At 45.0% G+C, this 19,311-nt stretch overlaps 1 protein-coding gene across 1 annotated transcript in view; it reads right to left on the reverse strand.

Annotated features, from left to right (window-relative positions):
• The window catches only part of LOC134346173 (collagen alpha-1(V) chain-like), a 273,825-nt gene that overhangs the window by 26,023 nt on the left and 228,491 nt on the right, over window positions 1-19,311 (reverse strand). The window contains exons 51-58 of the mRNA XM_063047492.1: window positions 19,011-19,118; window positions 16,122-16,175; window positions 13,912-13,965; window positions 13,763-13,816; window positions 10,404-10,457; window positions 9,082-9,189; window positions 3,607-3,660; window positions 1,318-1,371 (exon numbers count right to left, since the gene is read on the reverse strand). Of these exons, the coding sequence (XP_062903562.1) occupies window positions 1,318-1,371; window positions 3,607-3,660; window positions 9,082-9,189; window positions 10,404-10,457; window positions 13,763-13,816; window positions 13,912-13,965; window positions 16,122-16,175; window positions 19,011-19,118 (540 nt within the window). The remainder of the gene's footprint in view (window positions 1-1,317; window positions 1,372-3,606; window positions 3,661-9,081; window positions 9,190-10,403; window positions 10,458-13,762; window positions 13,817-13,911; window positions 13,966-16,121; window positions 16,176-19,010; window positions 19,119-19,311) is intronic.

Genomic DNA, 19,311 nt, shown 5'->3' on the forward strand with positions numbered 1-19,311 from the left:
GGATAAGATTGCACTGGAGTGTGTGCAGAGTCCTGAAGACGGACCAGCATGTTGTCTGGGTTGGAGTGTTTCCATTATGAGGAGAGACTAGTTAGGCAGTGTTTGTTTTCCTTACAGTGGAGGACACTGATGGTTGATGTGATAGAGGTATCAAAATTATGAGGAGCATGTATATAGTGCCTAAGAGAAGACCTTTCCACAGGTTTATGGTAAAGAGGAAGAGGCTGAGATGGGATCTTTGGGATCTGAAGAGGAATTCCCTTGCTGAGAGGGTTGTTGGAAACTGAAATAAACTGCCGAGGGATGGTGACAGCAAAGACTCTTACATTTAAAAGTATCTTGACAAACACATCAATTATCAATGCATAGAAAAGCAAGGACAAATTGTAAGTAAATGGAATTAATATAAATAGATGGAATCATGGAGCCGAACAACACAGAAAGAGGCTCATTGGCTCATGATATGTACACTGTTCCCACTTGCCCCCATTAGAAACCTTTCTTATTTCAGCAGCTGTCTAAATGTCTGTTAAAGGTAGTGACTATCTGATTGCATCACCTCCTCTGGTAGTGAGTTGCAGATGCAAGAATACTTGACGAACATTCTGGGCCTGCTTCTGTGCTTTTTGACTCTGTGACTCATTTGAGTGTGGGAGATCCCAGTTATGCAATTCAGTCAGAATTCAATCGCTGAATTCAATGAAAAGAAAGAAACAACTGCAGATAAATACCAATCATTCACATAGTGTAACCTCTAAGTCAAATGTTGATTGGCCAATGTATCAGTGGCTTGGAGGCTTGGACAGAGGTCCAAGTGTTGGGCCCACACACAGATAGCAAGGTTGCAAATGACCACACATGGAATCATGGTGATATAAAGCCTGAGTTCAAGAATAGTTGGAACTTCCAAGAGATCTCTGAGGATCACAGAAAGAGATCAGTGGAAGAAGACATTTGAAGTGAATGAGTGTCACCTGCCCAAACCACTTACCATTCAAGATTGAGGTTGAGGTTGGATCTGGCTGACAAGCCAGCACCACCCAGCTCTGCTCCCCCCTCATTACCTCCATTTCTCTCAGGATTACTACTCCTGCCCACCAAAGATGGCCTGCTTCCCCTCTGGGAGTGGGTGGAGGAGCTTGCCTTGCAGTGAGGGCAAGGTTCCCTCTGCCATTTCACTGATATTGATACCCCCTTGCAGTGGACATGAAGAAAGAGGCTGGGGCATTGTAGTTGGTGAGTGCATGATTGTCTGAGGTTTAGGTGCAGCGTGAGTAGAAACCAGAAAAGAACAGCCTGTCCAATGGGAAGTCATACCTTCTCTCCCTTGACACCACCATCTCCCTTCAAGCCCGGCAAACCAGGAGGACCCTACAGTCAGTGGAGGAGAGAGTATGGGATTAAAAATAGAAGAGCACAGTATATTGCACAATAATAACACTGGAGTACAAAGGTGTGTCATGTACAACCCAACCATAAACTCTATTCCCGATCTGCCACTGAAGCACAAAACTTCAGTTACAATGTAGCTGTCAATAGGAACAGGATCCCTGACAAGACCATTTCTGTTTTCTGCCCAGACACCTGACCCTGTGCACCAAGAACAATCCTTGACCAGAAACCAACCACACCAGAGATTGCATAAGTTGGAACCTGGAGCAGCACATGAAAGCAATGGTCAAGCAGTATCTGTGGAGGGAAGTGGACAAGTGACACTTCAGGGCCAGACCCTTCATTGGTCCTCAACTTACAACATCGACTGTCCATTTCCCTCCATAGATGTTGCCTGACCTGCTGAGTTCCTCCAACACTTTGCGTGAAGCTGGTATGCTACAGGATGTGATTTATCTCCAGGTACCACAAAAGCTTCACAAGCTATGAGTGTGACAGAATATTGTCCCCCTGCTGCAATGAGACAAGAACACTCAAGATACTTGAACCCACTCATCTGCCTAAATGTTTGCTCCCTCTTCTACTGAGTGCAATGTGCACCATCTACAAATGCACTTCAGTAACACACCCAAGCTCCTCCGACAGCACCTCCCAAACCCGACACCTCTACCACCAAGAAGTATGAGGGCAGCAGGTGTAGGGTGACACCACCACCAAGTCACACAACGTCCCAACATGGAAATAGATTGCTGCTCATTTAGCGTCACACTGTCAAGAGCCTGTATGTCCCACCACAAAGAGTGCGACTGCGGCTGTTCAAGGGGAGAGCTATCCACCTCCTGCTGAGGGCATTCAGGGATGGACCATGCCAGTGATATCCAGATACCCAACAATGAAAGAAAAGCAAGGTGCTCTCCAACAGTAACTAATTAACCTACATCCCATCCTTTCTCTCAGTAGCAAAATACCATGCAGTGATGGACATTTTGCACTAAGAGAGAGATATGGATCAGTTTTGGTTTTGGTGCTGAAAGGTCATTAGAGACTGAATCTATTCAAGGCAACATGGTTAGACTTAGAGTCATCTGGATATTAGGGCCTCAGTGTGATCAAGGCAAAAGGAGACAATACAAATGCCTGTTGAACTATTAAGGGGCTTACTATTGTTGAGGTTTGGTGATCCCTGAGTGACCACTTGGGCTACAGTGAGGTTGGAGGTGCCCAGTAGCTCAGTGATGTTGAAATATTGGAAGGCTTAGAGCTGTCCAGAGTATTGAAGGTCTCTGTAAGGAATGGGGAGTTGACATGTGATTGGACAAGGGGGTCCAGTGGAGATATCAGTGGGGTGGGTGGGTAGGTGATGCTATCAGGGTAATAGGAGGTTTTGTGCTGTGGAGGTGTCAGAGAGATGGCAGGGTGGTTAGTGCTATTGGAGCTCAGGGGGCTCAGGGCTGTCCAAGTACTAAGGTGCTCCAATGTGCAAAAGATATCAATGGTTAGTGGTCTCGATGCTTCATTTCACTTAGTAGCACAGACTGTGCTCAGACACTTTCCATTGTCTCTGCTGGGCAATATCACCAAGTACCCTGAGGTTAAACTTTTACAGATGCACTGTTCAAAATATTCTGAATGGTTGCACCACCTGGTACAGCAATTCCAATGCACAGAATCACAGGAGTCTGCAGAGTCTTATCCATCGTGGGCACAATTTTTCCCACCATTATATAATCGACAGGAAGGCAGCATCTATCATCAAGGATCCCTACCATGCAGGATATGCCCTTTTCTCACTGCTCCCGTTGGGCAGGATGTACAGACGCCTGAACATGCACCACCAGGTTCAGGAATGGCCATTTTCCTATAACTATTAAGTTCTTGAACCAATCCTACCTCAGCAATGGAACATTACAGACCATCTCTTGCACCACCACAGACTTGTCTCTGACTGTGTCTTATTTTTGGCACTAAGGCCTTGTTTTGCACAGTCTTCTTTTTCCTGTACTGTCCTGTAACATGTATATCTTACGTACTGCTGCAATTGTCCGAGGTCTATGCCTTCTTGCCCTTGATGGTGCTGCTGCAAGTAAATTTTATCATTGTACTTGTACCTCACCATTTTGTGCACATCACAACAAATTTGACTTGGCTTGACTTGCCTAAATTACATTCCAACCAATGGCAGCCAACACTGAGAAGTCTCCAAGGTTCACCTACCATTGGGCCAGGAGGGCCGACTTGTCCTGGGACTCCAGGGGTTCCTTGTTCACCCTGTGAGAAAGAGAGGTAGAGGCATTAGTATCGATGGGCTCACAACTCACAACACAGAACTAGGTAAGAAGGAAGAGGGAGAAAGGGAGAGAGAAAGAGAAATAAAAAGGAAGGGAGGGGGAAATATTTTGGAAAGAGGGAGAGAAGGAAAGAGAAAAAGAAAGGTGGTAAAAAGCAAGAGAGAGAAAGGTGGTAAAATGTGTGTGTGAGAGAGAGGTGGTAAAGGGAAAGAGAGAAAGATTAAAAGAAGGGGAGATTGCGGAGAGAAAGTGACTGAGGTGGTGAGTGAGGGGAAGAGTGTCAGAATGAAGGAAAGAGGAATAGAGATAAAGAGAGATAGAGAGAGAGATGAAAAAATAGGATAAGACAGGGAACAAGCAAGAGGGTGAGAGAGGAGGGTAGAGAGAGGGTAAGTGTGAGAGAGAAGAAGCTGTGAGGGAGAGAGGTGGAGAATGTATGAGAGAAAGAGATAGACAGAGGGTAAGAATGTGGGACAGAGGTGAATAAGAGATGGGGAGGAGATAACATTTGGATAAGGTCTGCTCTGAGCATTCTAAATTAGTGGGACAGGCCATAGTTATGTAGTAACTATATTTAGTTATGTACGGTGTAAATGGGCCATTTGGCACAACTCATCCTTGCTGACTAAGATGCCCAACTGAGCTAGTCAATTTGCTTGTACTTGCCCAGTATCCTTCTCTCCAAGTAAATGGCCAAATATCCTATAGATATTGTAATTGTACCTGACTGTTCTACTACTTCTGGCAGATGTAATGATGCAGCTCTGTAAAACTCTGGTTAGGCCACACTTGGAGTACTGTGTCCAGTTCTGGTTGCCTCACTATAGGAAGGATGTGGAAACATTGGAAAGGGTACAGAGGAGATTTACCAGGATGCTGCCTGGTTTAGAGAGTATGCATTATGATCAGAGATTAAGGGAGCAAGGGCTTTACTCTTTGGAGAGAAGGGGGATGAGAGGAGACATGATAGAGGTGTACAAGATAATAAGAGGAATAGATAGAGTGGATAGCCAGCGTCTCTTCCCCAGGGCACCACTGCCCAATACAAGAGGACATGGCTTTAAGGTAAGGGGTGGGAAGTTCAAGGGGGATATTAGAGGAAGGTTTTTTACTCAGAGAGTGGTTGGTGCGTGGAATGCACTGCCTGAGTCAGTGGTGGAGGCAGATACACTAGTGAAGTTTAAGAGATTACTAGACAGGTATATGGAGGAATTTAAGGTGGGGTGTTATATGAGAGGCAGGGCCTGAGGGTCGGCACAACATCATGGGCCAAAGGGCCTGTACTGTGCTGTACTATTCTATGTTCTAAAACCCACTGCCCTGTGAGAAAAGTTTGCTCCCAGGTCCCTTGTAAGTTGTCCTCTGTTACCTTAAACTTATGTTGTCTAATTTTGGACTCCCCTACCCTGGGAAAAAGACTGTGATCATGCACCTTTTGTATTCTCCTCATGATTTTATATATAATAACATCTTTCAGACCCTTCTATACTCCAGCAAAAATGTCCAACCTTATGCACTTTCTCCTTATAATGCAAGCCCTCCAATCCCAGCAACATCTTCATAAATCCATTTTGAACACTCTGCAGAGTGATCAGAACTGCACAGATGTGGCCTTATCAATTTCCTCTACAGCCCATCTCCTGTACTCAGTGCCCTGACCAACGAAGGTAAACTTGCCAAACACGTTAGTTGGCCATACTCATCACTGGCCCCTGAAGAACACCGGGACTTAATCTGGAAGCAGACATTGCAAGTAAGGACAAGGCTCGTTTGATGAGGCACCGAGATGATTTAGCTACATACTGTATAGGTACACCATTATCGCAGCAGACAGAGGGAAACCATTCAATGAGGACATACATATGAGCCATTGAAAGGGTGAAATCTAATTCTAGATGCTCATTGATATGATTCAAAGGCAGGGGAGAGTGGAAAAGATAGATGTTGACAGTTTGATGCTGCCTATCCCTGGAGGTCTTTGGGCACTAAAGTCCACATCAATAATGATAAAGGAACTTACTGCCTGAAAGACTAATGGAAACCAAGACCATATATAAAAAAAACATGAGAGTTTGGAGATCTTAAAATCAAAGGGCCAAGTGATGGGAACCAGATTAATCTGGAGTACGTAGCTGGCCATAATGGAGACAATGGACCAAATGTCTTCCCTCAATTCTCATGAAACTTAATGAGGTACTTCTAGAAGAGCATGTCCCACAGTTGGTGGAACAGCCATATAAACCCATCGGTGATGGACGTGGATCACAGAGAGCTAGGGGACAATGGTGGGAAGAAACTCTACTTACAAAGTAACTACAAGGACCTTTGACATCACAGTCAGCTGAATATTAATAGGGCTTAAATACTGAAAACCTCAGAAACTAATTGAAGCTTTAAAAACTATTCAAAACCTAGAATTCACCATTTTAAATTTTTAAAGAACTGAAGGAAAAAAATCATTTTAAATGCAAATGATTAAAACTTAACACAATGCACCCTGAGACCAATGCAGACACAACCCAGACCAGCTATTATTCACTGCATGATCTGTGCAATGTCAAAAAACAGAACATATTTGTACAAATGCTAGCGACCAGTTGATTGAAGCTTTGGGAATTCTCTATTCCGGCAGAAATACTAAAGCTGTGATCCTTAGCAGTGAGAATCAGCAAACATTTTTCAGCAACATCTTAACCCAGTTTCCTGAACATGGGTCTTGACCTGAAACCTTGACTGTCCATTCCCTTCTATAAATGCTGCCTGATCCATTGAGTTCCTCCGGCAATTTGCATGTTGCACCATCAGTTTACGAGATTAATTGTAAGGTGATAACGTTTGAAAGGCTGTGAAAAGGAAAAAGGTAGACTTCTGAAATTGTGGAAATTTACAGCAGAAGCAAGGACTCTTGACACACTGAGCAAAGAAAAGTCATCTCACCTATTCAGCAATTTCTGCTCCCCAGCTTAATTAAGTACAACAGTGCCAGGCATATCCAAGTGCTTTCTAAATATCATAAGGACTCTGCCTTCCCCAGCCTTTGGGCAGTGAGTTCCAACCCTTCCCCCTCTGGGTTAAGACCATAAGACCGTAAGATATAGGAGCAGAAGTAGGTCATTTGGCCAATTGAGTCTGCTCGGCCATTCAATCGTGGCTGATCCAATTCTTCCAGTCATCCTCATTCCCCTGTCTTCTCCCCATACCCTTTGATGCCCTGGCTAATCAAGAACCTATCTATCTTCAGTGCACCCAATGACTTGACCTCCACAGCCACTTGTGGCAACAAATTTCACATATTTTCCACCTTCTGGCTAAAGTAATTTCTCCACATCTCTGTTCTAAATGAACGTCCTTCAATCCTGAGGTCGTACCCTCTTGTCCTAGAACTCCCTGCAATGGGAAATAACTTTGTCATATCTAATCTGCTCAGGCATTTTAACATTTGCAATGTTTCTATGAGATCCCCCCCTTATTCTCCTGAACTCCAGTGAATACAGCCCAAGAGCCGCCAGATGTTCCTCATACCATAACCCTTTCATTCCTGGAATCATTCTCATGAATCTCCTCTGAACTCTCTCCAATGTTAGTATATCCTTTCTACAATAAGGAGCCCAAAACTGCACACAATACCCCAAGTGTTGTCTCACGAGTGCCTTATAGAGCCACAACATCACATTCCTGCTCTTATATTCTATACCTCTAGAAATGAATGCCAACATTGCAATTACCTTCTTCACCACCGATTCAACCTGGAGGTTAACCTTTAGGGTATCCTGCACAAGGACTCCCAAGTCCCTGTGCATCTCTGCATTTTGAATTCTCTCTCCATCTAAGTAATATTCTACCCATTTATTTCTTCCACCAAGGTGCATGACTATACACTTTCCAACATTGTATTTTATTTGCCACTTCTTTGCCCATTCTCCTAAACAATCTAAGTCTTTCTGCAGGCTCTCTGTATCCTCAACACTACCCGCTCCTGCCCCTACCTTTGTATCATCGGCAAATTTAGCCACAAATCCATTAATCCCATAGACCAAATCATTAACATACTTCGTAAAAAGCAGCAGTCCCAAAACTGACCCCTGTGCAACTCCATTGGTACCCGGCAGCCAGCCAGAATAGGAGTTTTTTTATTCCCACTCTCTGCTTTCTGCCGATCAACTAACGCTCCACCCATGCTAGTAACTTCCCTGTAATTCCACGGGCTCTTATCTTGCTAAGCAGCCTCCTAAGTGGCATCTTGTCAAAGGCCTTCTGAAAATCTAAATATACCACATCCATTAAAGTAATTGCACGCAACACACATAAAAGTTGCTGGTGAACGCAGCAGGCCAGACAGCATCTCTAGGAAGAGGTACAGTCGGCATTTCGGGTAGAGACCCTTCGTCAGGACTAACTGAAAGAAGAGCTGTCTCTTAGTCCTGACGAAGGGTCTCGGCCCGAAACGCCGACTGTACCTCTTCCTAGAGATGCTGTCTGGCCTGCTGCGTTCACCAACAACTTTTATGTGTGTTGCTTGAAATTCCAGCATCTGCAGATTTCCTCGTGTTAAAGTAATTGCACATCTCCTTTTCTGAATCCTTTGGATTATTTAAAATCAACACCTCTCCTTAAAGAGGAAGGTTGCTTTCTACTTCAGACCGCCTGGTTGGAAGATTTAATCAACTTCCAAGAATGATGGGCTAAATGGTGTGAATTACATATTTAAATAGGATCCATTGACTACTTTCCAACATATGCCCCACAAGGATGTTTCAGAATGCAGTCAGGTTCAGAGTGGGAGATGGAATTCAAGGTACCCCTCTCATCTAGGTTCACCAATCTATCCCACACAACAGCAGTGGAGTTATAGAGTGATGCGTCACAGAATCAAGCCCTTCAGCCTGACTTGTCCATGCCAAACAAGTGTCTACCTGAGCTAGCCCCACTTGTCTGAGTTTAACAAATACCCTTCTATACCCTTTTAATCCCTGTACCTGTCCAAGTGTCTTTTAAGCATTTTAGTTATACCCATCTCTGCCACTTCATCTGGCAGCTCACATCATATACTTACCACCCTTGTTGCCCCTCAACAACTGTAATCATTCACCTTATCTATGATTTAATAAACACATATGGTCACCCCTCAGCATCCTGTGCTTCGGGGCAAAAAGTCCCTGCCTATCCAGTCTCTCCTTATAATTCATGCTCTCCAGTCCTAGTAATATCCTCGTAAGTCCTCTTCAGCACCATTTTCACCTTCAGAACTTCCCTTCCATAGCTGGGTGACCAGAACTGCACACAGTGCTCCAAGTGCGGTCTCGTCATTGACTTGCCTGGTCAGAGTCTTTCAATTACCATGCAAAGCCTTGTGTTGTTGCCCCTTGTGAGTCATGTTCCCACCTCCTCCTGTAGGACATACCTGAGCACCAGGAATACCACGGAGACCCTCGGGGCCTTGCTTTCCTGCTGCACCCTGCGGGCCAACAGGTCCGGTCTTCCCATGAGGTCCTACCGCACCGGGTTCACCCTGAGATAGGAAGAAAGATTATGTCAACACAGGCAGGCACAGGGAGCTGTAGCCAATCCTGATGCACAAACTGCAAAGCCTCCTTTGTTGACTCCCTCCAGCTCAATTCATCCCTCGTACAGCGTAACTCCATTACTCGGTGCAGTGGGAATTTCCTGCCTTCATCCCACAGCACTGCCACCAACTCCGTGCCGCCACATGTGAGGGTCAGCTATAAGTAAATCGCAGGGCATGCTGCTTCGTTCTTGCCCGCTTCCAGAAAGGGCAGGAGTGGAGGAATTATTGTTTCAGGACTGGGACTGTATCACTTCTCTGCTCATGCCCAAACCAGGTCTCAGGAATGGTGGCCACCAAGGCACTGCCTCAAGACAGCAACATCTATCATCAAAGATCCCACATCATCCACCCATGCCAGTTTCTTGCAACTACCATTGTGCAGGACGTACAGAAGCCTAAAGTCCCACACCACCATGTTCACGTCTCTTCAACCATTTGTTTCTGAAATCTTTGCATTAAAATGAACTTTGTTTTTGGTGTTCTGTTGTGTTCTTTCTTGAATAATTTACGATGTTAACTTAAGTTTTTCCTTGTGAATGTAGTGGCTGTAATGCTCTATGCCTGTGATCCTACTGCAAACCCATTTTTCATTGCACCTGTGCAAACATGTATTTGTGCATATGGCAATAAATTCTGCCTTTACAACACAACTATTGTACTTGCGGGATCTCCTATTACCCAGCTCAGCAGAGGGGGAACTGGACGGAATGCTGACAGTCACCAGCAACTGGTTGAGCAGTGTCCATCTGATGGTCTCCACATTTACCGTGGGATTTCTCCTAGTGGATCGTAACAGCACCACTTGATAACCTGACGCAAAGTAGACCCACTTTCAAATGGGTCTTTCCTCAGGAAGGTTGGGAAATGTAAATATCAGGGAATAACGCTTTTCACCAAGAAATTCAGGGATTGAGAAGATGTCAGACTGCAGTAGGGGAAACTAGTTACTGATGATTGACCCTCTGCTGGTGCAGTAGTTCAGGGACTGACTTTTGTCTCTTACATCTTAGAAACCCCTGGGCACCTCCGGATAATAGAGGGCTGAGGCTGCCTCCATGCAGTGACCCAGCAAAGCAACTGTGCACTTCTCTCTATATTAACTCACCCTCAATTCTCCCAGCAATGATAACAACAGCTGGATTTTCACCACCGCTTACCTTTTTGCCTTTCTCTCCCTCTCGACCCTCGGGACCACGAGCTCCGGCTGGACCCTGTGAGGACAGAGAGAACCAGATATTAACCCTGAAGCAACAGGGGGAGGCAGGACAGCTCCCTATCCTGTTCTGGTGAAGACAGAGAAAGAATTCACCCATACATGCAGTCCCCTTTTTATGACAGTTTAAATTCCTGAGAACTATCCGTAGTTGGGAATGAACATAAAGTGTGCAGGAGAGGACCACAGAAACAGCTGTGATGGGAGAGTGAGCAGGAGCAAGAAGGGGAGCCACCAGCTGGCCTTACTGAAACAGTGAGTGAGTTCATGAGTCTGCTTAGTGCCTCCAGCTCTATTTGGTTCTACCCTGCCCCACAATTCTTGAGGCTCCGGATGGGGTGAGAAGGCACAGGGAAACGCACAGGAAATGCGTGCAGCTCCTGCAGAGGCTGGCAGAACCATCTCATCCTTCCAGTTGATTGTATGTCCGATGTCTCTGCTGATGTATGTCCAAAGCCTGGGGAGAACCTGGAACTGTGTCAGTGGATGATCAAAGCAGCTCCCCACATTCTCAGTAATGGCAGCTACACAGATTCCAATAACGCAGGCTGCTCCTGATAACCCATTGGATTAAGATAGCGTAGTGGTTAGTACAATGCTATACAGTATAGGCAACCTGGCTTCAATTCCCGCCACTACCTCTAAGGAGTTTGTACGTTCTCCCCATGACCACACGGGTTTCCTTCAGGTTCTCCATTTTCCTCCCACAGTTCAAAGATATACCATTTGGTGGGTTAATTGGTCACTGTGTGTGGGCACGTGGCCAAGTGGTTAAGGCATTCGACTAGTGATCTGATGGTCATGAGTTCGAGCCCCAGCCGAGGGAACGTGTTGTGTCCTTGAGCAAGGCACTTAACCACACAGTACTCTGCGATGACACTGGTGCCAAGCTGTATTGGCCCTTGCCCTTCCCTTGGACAACATCAGTGTTGTGGAGAGGGGAGACTTGCAGCATGGGCAACTGCTGGTCTTCCATACAACCTTGCCCAGGCCTGCGCCCTGGAGAGTGAAGACTTTCCAGACGCAGATCCATGGTCTTGCAAGACTAATGGATGCCTTTATTGGTCATTGTAAATCATTCCGTGATTAGGCTAGGATTAAATCGGGGGATTGCTAGGCAGCATGATTCGAAGGGCCTTCTGCACTGTACCTCAATAAGTAAATCTATCGAAACAAAAATAAATGACAGTCTCTGTGTTTTTTGTGCAGACACCTTCTCTCTTTTCGCCACTAGTAGTGCAAAGGGCTGAGCTGCTCCCTCACAGCACTATAGGCTTGGGATTGATCCTGACCTCCGCCACAGCTTGTGTGGAGCTTATACCTTCAGCTCATGACTGAGTGGGTTTCCCCCAGCAGCTCTGCTTTCCTCCCACATACCTAAGTCAAGCAGGTTGTTAGATTAATTGGCTGATGAAAATTATCCCTCATGTTTAGATTCGAGGTAGAATTCAAGCGGAGTTGATGGGAACATGGGGAGAATAAAAAGTGGGCTTAATCTAAGATTAGGTACTCAATGATCACCATGGATTTAGTGACATGAAGGGCCTGTTTTCGTGACTAACTTTAACCCAAGGTGGCGTAGTGGTTAGTGTGATGCTATTACAGATCAGGAATTCAGAGTGCAGTTCGGGCACTGTTCTGTAAGGAATTTGTACATTCTCCCTGTGGAATGTGTGGGTGTTCTCCAGGTGCTTCAGATTCCTCCCACAGAGCAAAGACGTACCGGTTAATAAGTTAATTGGTCATTATAAATTGTCCCGTGATTAGGTTAGGGTTAATCTGATTTGTTGGGGCGTTCCTAAGGTGGCATGGTTCGAAAGCCTGGAAGGTCCTGCTCTGTGCTGTATTGCTAAATAAATAAATAAAAATAAATAAAACCCAAATAATACCATCTTCCGATTCCAGAACTTGACTGCACCCTTCCACCCTCTCACTTCTTTATCTTACAGTGTGGCCCAGGAGTTGCAAGGCGTTTAAGATTGTTCCAAGTTCAATTCAGGAACAGCTCCTGATCACGGTGGAGTTAGCCACCATGGAAGTCAGAGCTGGGGACCTTGTCCCCAGACAGTCCTTCCAGGTGAAGCGACACTTCACCTGTGAGTCGGCTGGGGTGATATACTGCGTCCGGTGCTCCCGATGTGGCCTTCTATATATTGGCGAGACCCGACGCAGACTGGGAGATCATTTCACTGAACACCTACGCTCTGTCCGCCAGAGAAAGCAGGATCTCCCAGTGGCCGCACATTTTAATTCCACATCCCATTCCCATTCTGATATGTCTATCCATGGCCACCTCTACTGTAAAGATGAAGCCACACTCTGGTTGGAGGAACAACACCTTATATTCCGTCTGGGTACCTCCAACTTGATGGCATGAACATTGACTTCTCAAACTTCCGCTAATGCCCCACCTCCCCCTCGTACCCCACCCATTATTTATTTATATACACACATTCTTTTTCTCTCTCTCCTTTTTCTCCCGCTGTCCCTCTCACTATACCCTTGCTCTGGGTTTTCCCCCCTCCCCCTTTTCTTTCTCCCTGGGCCCCCTGTCCCATGATCCTCTCATATCCCTTTTGCCAATCACCTGTCCAGCTCTTGGCTCCATCCCTCCCCCTCCTGTCTTCTCCTATCATTTTGGATCTCCCCTCCCCCTCCCACTTTCAAATCTCTTACTAGGTCTTCTTTCAGTTAGTCCTGATGAAGGGTCTCGGCCCGAAACGTCGACTGTACCTCTTCCTAGAGATGCTGCCTGGCCTGCTGCGTTCACCAGCAACTTTGGTGTGTGTACCTTGTACAACCCATCACTTTTACTGATACCTGATTGTACAGTCTGTGAATACTAGAGATCTGAAAAAGCTTGTTAGAAACATTAAGTTGGTCAGGCAGAAACCGTGAGAACGAAAAGTTCCTTTTCAGTCAAAGACCCTTAATCAGAAGGATCTTTTTTTCCTTACAAATTCAAGGTTCAAGATTGTTTAATGTTATTTCCAACACAAGTGAAAAGAAGAACAAAATAATATATGCTGGCTGACCTACAAGTGCTTCAAGAATTTTATCCCAATTATACAAGTCACCCACCCCTTAGTGCCGGGATAAAGAACTCACTCAGTTCTCTCACCATTTCAGCAGCGTCTGGACCACAGATGTCAATGTTACCTCATTCCTAGTACCCTAAAGATACTTCGCACATCAGACCCAACTCCCAGTTACTGATCTCATATAGCTCCCTGATCCTCGTTATAGACCTTACACATCCCCAGTCTCCGTCTATGAGTGAAGATGATGCAAGTTCTAGCTTACCCTCTTCCCAGGAGGACCTGGTGGACCCACTTCTCCAGTTGGACCTGGAGACCCCTGTGTGGTGAGAGATGAGAGAGAGGTAGGTCAGTCATTAAGCAAAGCAGCCATTGCCTAAGAAGGAACACAGAAATCTTCCTGTCATTACTTACCGGTTCCCCTTGCTCGCCAGTTTCTCCCCTTTCACCTTTAGCACCATCGTGACCCTAAGAAAAGGGGAATAAAAAGCACAGGTTTAAAAATGTATAAACTTGGTCAGTCCCACTGATCTTGGAAGGTACACCGTGTGACATAACCAATCGGATACCACTGAATTCCCGGCCGTCTCCCAGGTCTCGTCACTTACGAAGTGCCAGTGGCGTTATACGGTTTATTTTTTGATTTGTGTTGTAAATGCACCTTATACTAAATATTTTTGAATATATTTTATTACTAATTAATTTATTTATGGCAATACTACTTTATGTATTGTGTGAGAGTTACACTTACTGTGTCATGCACTTTGGTCTAGAGGAATGTAGTTCTGTTTGGTAGTATACATGTATACAGCTGAATGAAATATACTTTCACTTAAACTGTTGCCTCACAGCAGTTTCAAGGTGATGGCATGGTCTAGTGTGTAGACTATTGAGAAGTTGGTGTGGCTGCCTCCCAGCTCCAGAGACACGGGTTTGATCCTGACCTCAGATGGGGTCTGTGTTCTGTTTCCAGTCTCCCTATGATCATATGTGCGATCCAATTTCCTCTCACATCCCAAGCATGAAACAGAACACTGTAACATGCTGGATGCATGACAGACTTCAGATGCTGGTATCAGGAGCAATATACAATCTGCTGGAAAAATTCAGTGGGTCAGGCAGCGCCCCACGAAAGAAATGGACAGTTGACATTTCAACTTGAGCCACTTCATCTGTGAAGGATCTCAGCCCAAAACGTTGATGGTCCATTTCCTTCGATAACCCCCATCATCTTGTATGCTGCTCACTGTAATATAACATTCAGTGTATGTAAGTGGAAAAGAGACTGAAAAAGGAGTCAGTAGGCACGTGAAAGAGAATTACTGGGCAACAGGGCGGTGAGTAGGGAAGAATGCAACTAATATGGATTTTTTGCCATGAACTAGTAGGGACGCAAGAGGTTCAATAGCTTCCTTTCTTGCCATATTAAAGTAAATAGGCTGTTTTATTGGCAGGAAGAAAGCAGCAAGCTTTGAACAGCGTGAAGTAAAGGCACAGATAAGAGAGGAGTTGGCCTGTTGGCTCTCAGAGTTTTGTGGCAGAGAGAGTTAGAACAGAGTGCAGTAAGAAATGGACAGGGGCAGCAATGTGAGGAAAAGAATAAAGTCTCAGAGAACAGGCCTCCATGTCCAATAGCGTTGACAAGCTGGCACCATGGTACAGGAGTACTGAGCTGAGGTGAGTATATCATAACTCGGAACACAGCGTGCGAATGGGCTGCCCATCCACAAGAGGAGTACATCAGAACACTGTCCGTATAAAGATGAATTATCCCATCTAGCCCACAAATGGGAACACTTGCATCCAAAACCATCTGACTCTATGCCAGGAGCAAAGGGATCAAAAACTTTTATCATGCTGGCATAGTTCAATGGTTAATCAGAAACTGATATAGGTAATAGAAGTTTATTATTGTCACTTGTATGGAGGGGTAGTGTAAAGCTTGTTTCCATGGCATTCCGACAGATCTACCCATATGTAAATACATTGAGGTGAAATAAAAGGAAAAAAAAAACAAACAGAACACAGAATATGGTGTTACAGTTTCAGGGAAAGTGCAGTGCAGGTAGACAATAAGATATGAGGGTCATGCTGAGGTTCTTTGAGAGGCACATAGTTCATCTTTATCAGGAGGTCCTGTCAATGGTCTTGTAACGAGGAGAGCACACAGGATAGAGAGGTTTCTGTGAGGAAATAGATGTGCATCTAAAAGACAGCAGTGGAGACTATGTAACTGTTCAGCAAATGTCATACTCCTCCCTTAAAGAACACAAAACGGATGATTACAGTTAAGACAAACTTGACAGATGACAGTACAATGCATTTCAATTCAGCTTGGCAAAGAATTTGCAAGATTCTGCACCCCTCTCCCAAGATCACCAACTAATTGTTTACCCATTTCTTTATTGTGCCGGGTTCAAAAACCTGGAACATCCATCACAACACTCTGCCGCATTTCCTGTGGTATTCAGTCAGGCAATGTAACCTCCACACAGAGGGCTGAGGGGTGAGTGATCAATAGTGACCTTCCTTGTGACGTTCAGAAAGAACAGAAAATGAGGCAGGCAACATGCAGACCAATAAGAATAGTAAGAGGAAGGCTTTTTAAGTTCACTGGTACTTACGCGTGGGCCAACTTCACCAGGAGGACCAGGATCTCCAGGGAAACCAACGGGGCCCTGTGGAGGGAGGGAAGAGTAGTAAATAGATCATTCAAGTTGCATCATGATGACCAATAGAACATGACAATAGCTCCACATAGTTATAGCAGTGAGTGCAGACATACATGTTCAATGACAGCTCTGGGTCGCCTTACTATACAAAATGGTCCATTCATATTGAGAGCCCGTCCCTGTCTTGTGGATATGGCCATGCCCAGGTTTCCAAGGAGAGGGGGCACTCAGTGCCCACCATCTCAATAGAGGATTTACAGGACTTGTGGGCACCGCAGAGACTGGGGTGGATCTTGGGCACTATTACCAAATTTTAGGTCTAACCACATTGTAGATGTACCCCAGGACATTCTGGCAGGGCTTACGTCAAATCTGCCCAAACCATTCCAACCTGAATGTGAGTCACTAGTACTTCAGATAGTTCACCAAGTGCAGCAAATGCATCAAATTAGACCGACGTAAATGGCATATTTTGTCACATGTACCAAGGTACAGTGAAAAGCCTGAGTTGCATACTGTTCATATGCATCATCCATTACAGTAGCGCATTAAGGTAGTACAAGGCAAACCAGCAACAGAATGCATAATGAAATATTACAGTTGCAGAAAAAGTGCAGTGCAGGTAGACAAAAGAGCACAAGGTCAAACGAGGTAGACTGTGTAGACAGGAGTCTATTTTGTTGTACTAGTGAACCATTCAATAAATGGAGCAGCCTGTAACTTGATGTGGTGAGAGAGAACTTGTATGTATGTTGGACAGTAATCAGATCTGACCAAGTGGGACTAGCATATTTGTGACAATGCTCCAAATTCCCAGTGGAGTAACTATCTTGTTCATTGAGAAAATGTGAGCTCAGTCGGTGATCAGTTACAATGGTGGTTTCTGTGATCAGTTACAACAGTGGTTTCGGCTAGTGATCATTTACAGCAGTGCTCTCAGTAGTCAGTTATATCAGGGGTCTCGGCCCTGATATAACAGTTAGTTGCAATGATTTCTGTGGTGGTCTTGGTCAGTGGTAAGTTACAGCAGATGTCTTAAGTGGCAAGTTCCATCAAGGGTCTCTGATAATTTACATCATGGGTTTCAATGGACAGATGCAGAAAAGATCTCAATGGTCAGTTGCAGAAGTGGTCTCAGCCAGGGGTCAGAATCAGAAGCTGAATCAGTAGTACATTATAATAAAAAACTATAAATTAGAAAAAGTAATATACTTTAAAAATTAAATTAAATAAGTAGCACAAAAAGAGTGCAAAAAAAAGAACAAATGCATATGGAGGTAGTGTACATGGGTTGACCATCCATTCAGAGATCTGATGGTGGAGGGGAGGAAGCTGTTTCTAAAACATTGAGTGTGTGTCTTCAGGTTCCTGTACCTCCTCCTTGATGGTAGCAATGAGAAGAGGGCTTTCCTTGGGTGATGGGAGTCCCTAATGATAAATGCCACCTCCCTGCAGCATCGCCTTTTGAAGATATATCAGTCAGTTATATTGAAGGTCTTAGTGGTCAGTTACATCAGTAGTCATTTATATCAGTGGTCTCTGTGGTCAGTTATGTAAGTGGTCTCAGTGGTCAATTATATCACTGGGCTCAATGGTCAGTTATATCACTGAGATCAGTGGTCAGTTATATCAGTGGTCTCAGTGGTCAGTTATATCACTGGGCTCAGTGGTCAGTTATGTCAGTGGTGTCAGCGGTCAGTTATGTCAGTGGGCTCAGTGGTCAGTTATATCAATGGTCTCAGTGGTCAGTTATATCAATGGTCTCGGTGGTCAGTTATATCAGTGGTCTCAGTGGTCAGTTATATCAGTGGTCTCAGTGGTCAGTTATGTCGGTGGGCTCAGTGGTCAGTTATATCAGTGGTCTCAGTGGTCAGTTATGTCAGTGGGCTCAGTGGTCAGTTATATCGGTGGACTCAGTGGTCAGTTATGTCAATGGTCTCGGTGGTCAGTTATATCAGTGGTCTCAGTGGTTAGTTATGTCAGTGGGCTCAGTGGTCAGTTATGCCAGTGGTCTCAGTGGTCAGTTATGTCAGTGGGCTCAGTGGTCAGTTATATCAATGGTCTCAGTGGTCAGTTATGTCAGTGGGCTCAGTGGGTAGTTACAGTAGTGATCTCTGCATTGGTCAGATTGGCCTCTTGCCCATCTCTAGGACTGAGATGCAACATGGCTTGCACCATCCCATCTGAAAACCAGTCTGGGCAGACAACCAACTCAGACATGCCTTTGAATCACTACATAATGCTTGGGGTGGGCAGGGTTCTCTTTTTAAAGGACGTCCTTCAGTTTCCACTATTTATAGTAACAGTTCTGACGTACTGCCCCAGCGCATCAGTGACACAATCATAGAATTGCACAGCTCAGAAAAAGTCCCTTCAGCCGGATTTGTCCACGCTAATCAAGGTGCCCATCCTAGCTAATCCATCTGCCTGCATTTGGCCCGTTTCCCTTTAACCCTTGCCTATCCATGTACCTGCCCAAATGCATTTTTAGCACTGAGATTTATCTACCTCTACCAGCTTCTGTGGCAGCACATACCATATACCCACCACCCTCCACATGAAAAAGACAATGCACATATTCCAGCTACAGGTATTGGTTAAGTTAGCCTTGAACGAACTGCGGCATACAGCCACACCCAGGTTATGAACAGATTCCCTTTTTCTTACAGACACCCAGATGTCAATATTTCCTTTAAGTCAGAAAATACTGGATGCAGTAACCAGACCGCCACAGTACTGTAATGAACGTTGTTGATGAGGGCCAATAAAGAATATTTGTTTATTGCTTTCACCAGCCCAGTTACAATGATATGAAGTCAGGCAGATTTGAGATCTACTTACAGGATTGCCTTTGGGTCCATCATCACCAGTGGGTCCTCTGGTACCAGGTGGCCCAGCAGCGCCTGGCTGTCCAGTCTCTCCTTGTTCTCCTCTTTCACCTTTAGGACCCTGTTTATTGTTTTTATAAACAGAAAACATATAAGAGTGGGCATGTGCAACAGATTGATATCCTCGCTTCATGATCATGTTTTCCTCATCACTAATTGCTGGGCTGCAAGCAAACTGGGCACTTAGCCAGCCACCTGCACATTCCAGAGATAGGGAGCAAAATTCCCAGTGGAATGAGCACTCATTACAGTTG

The sequence above is a fragment of the Mobula hypostoma genome, chromosome 5 (assembly GCF_963921235.1).
Source record: "Mobula hypostoma chromosome 5, sMobHyp1.1, whole genome shotgun sequence".
Lineage (NCBI taxonomy): Eukaryota > Metazoa > Chordata > Chondrichthyes > Myliobatiformes > Myliobatidae > Mobula > Mobula hypostoma.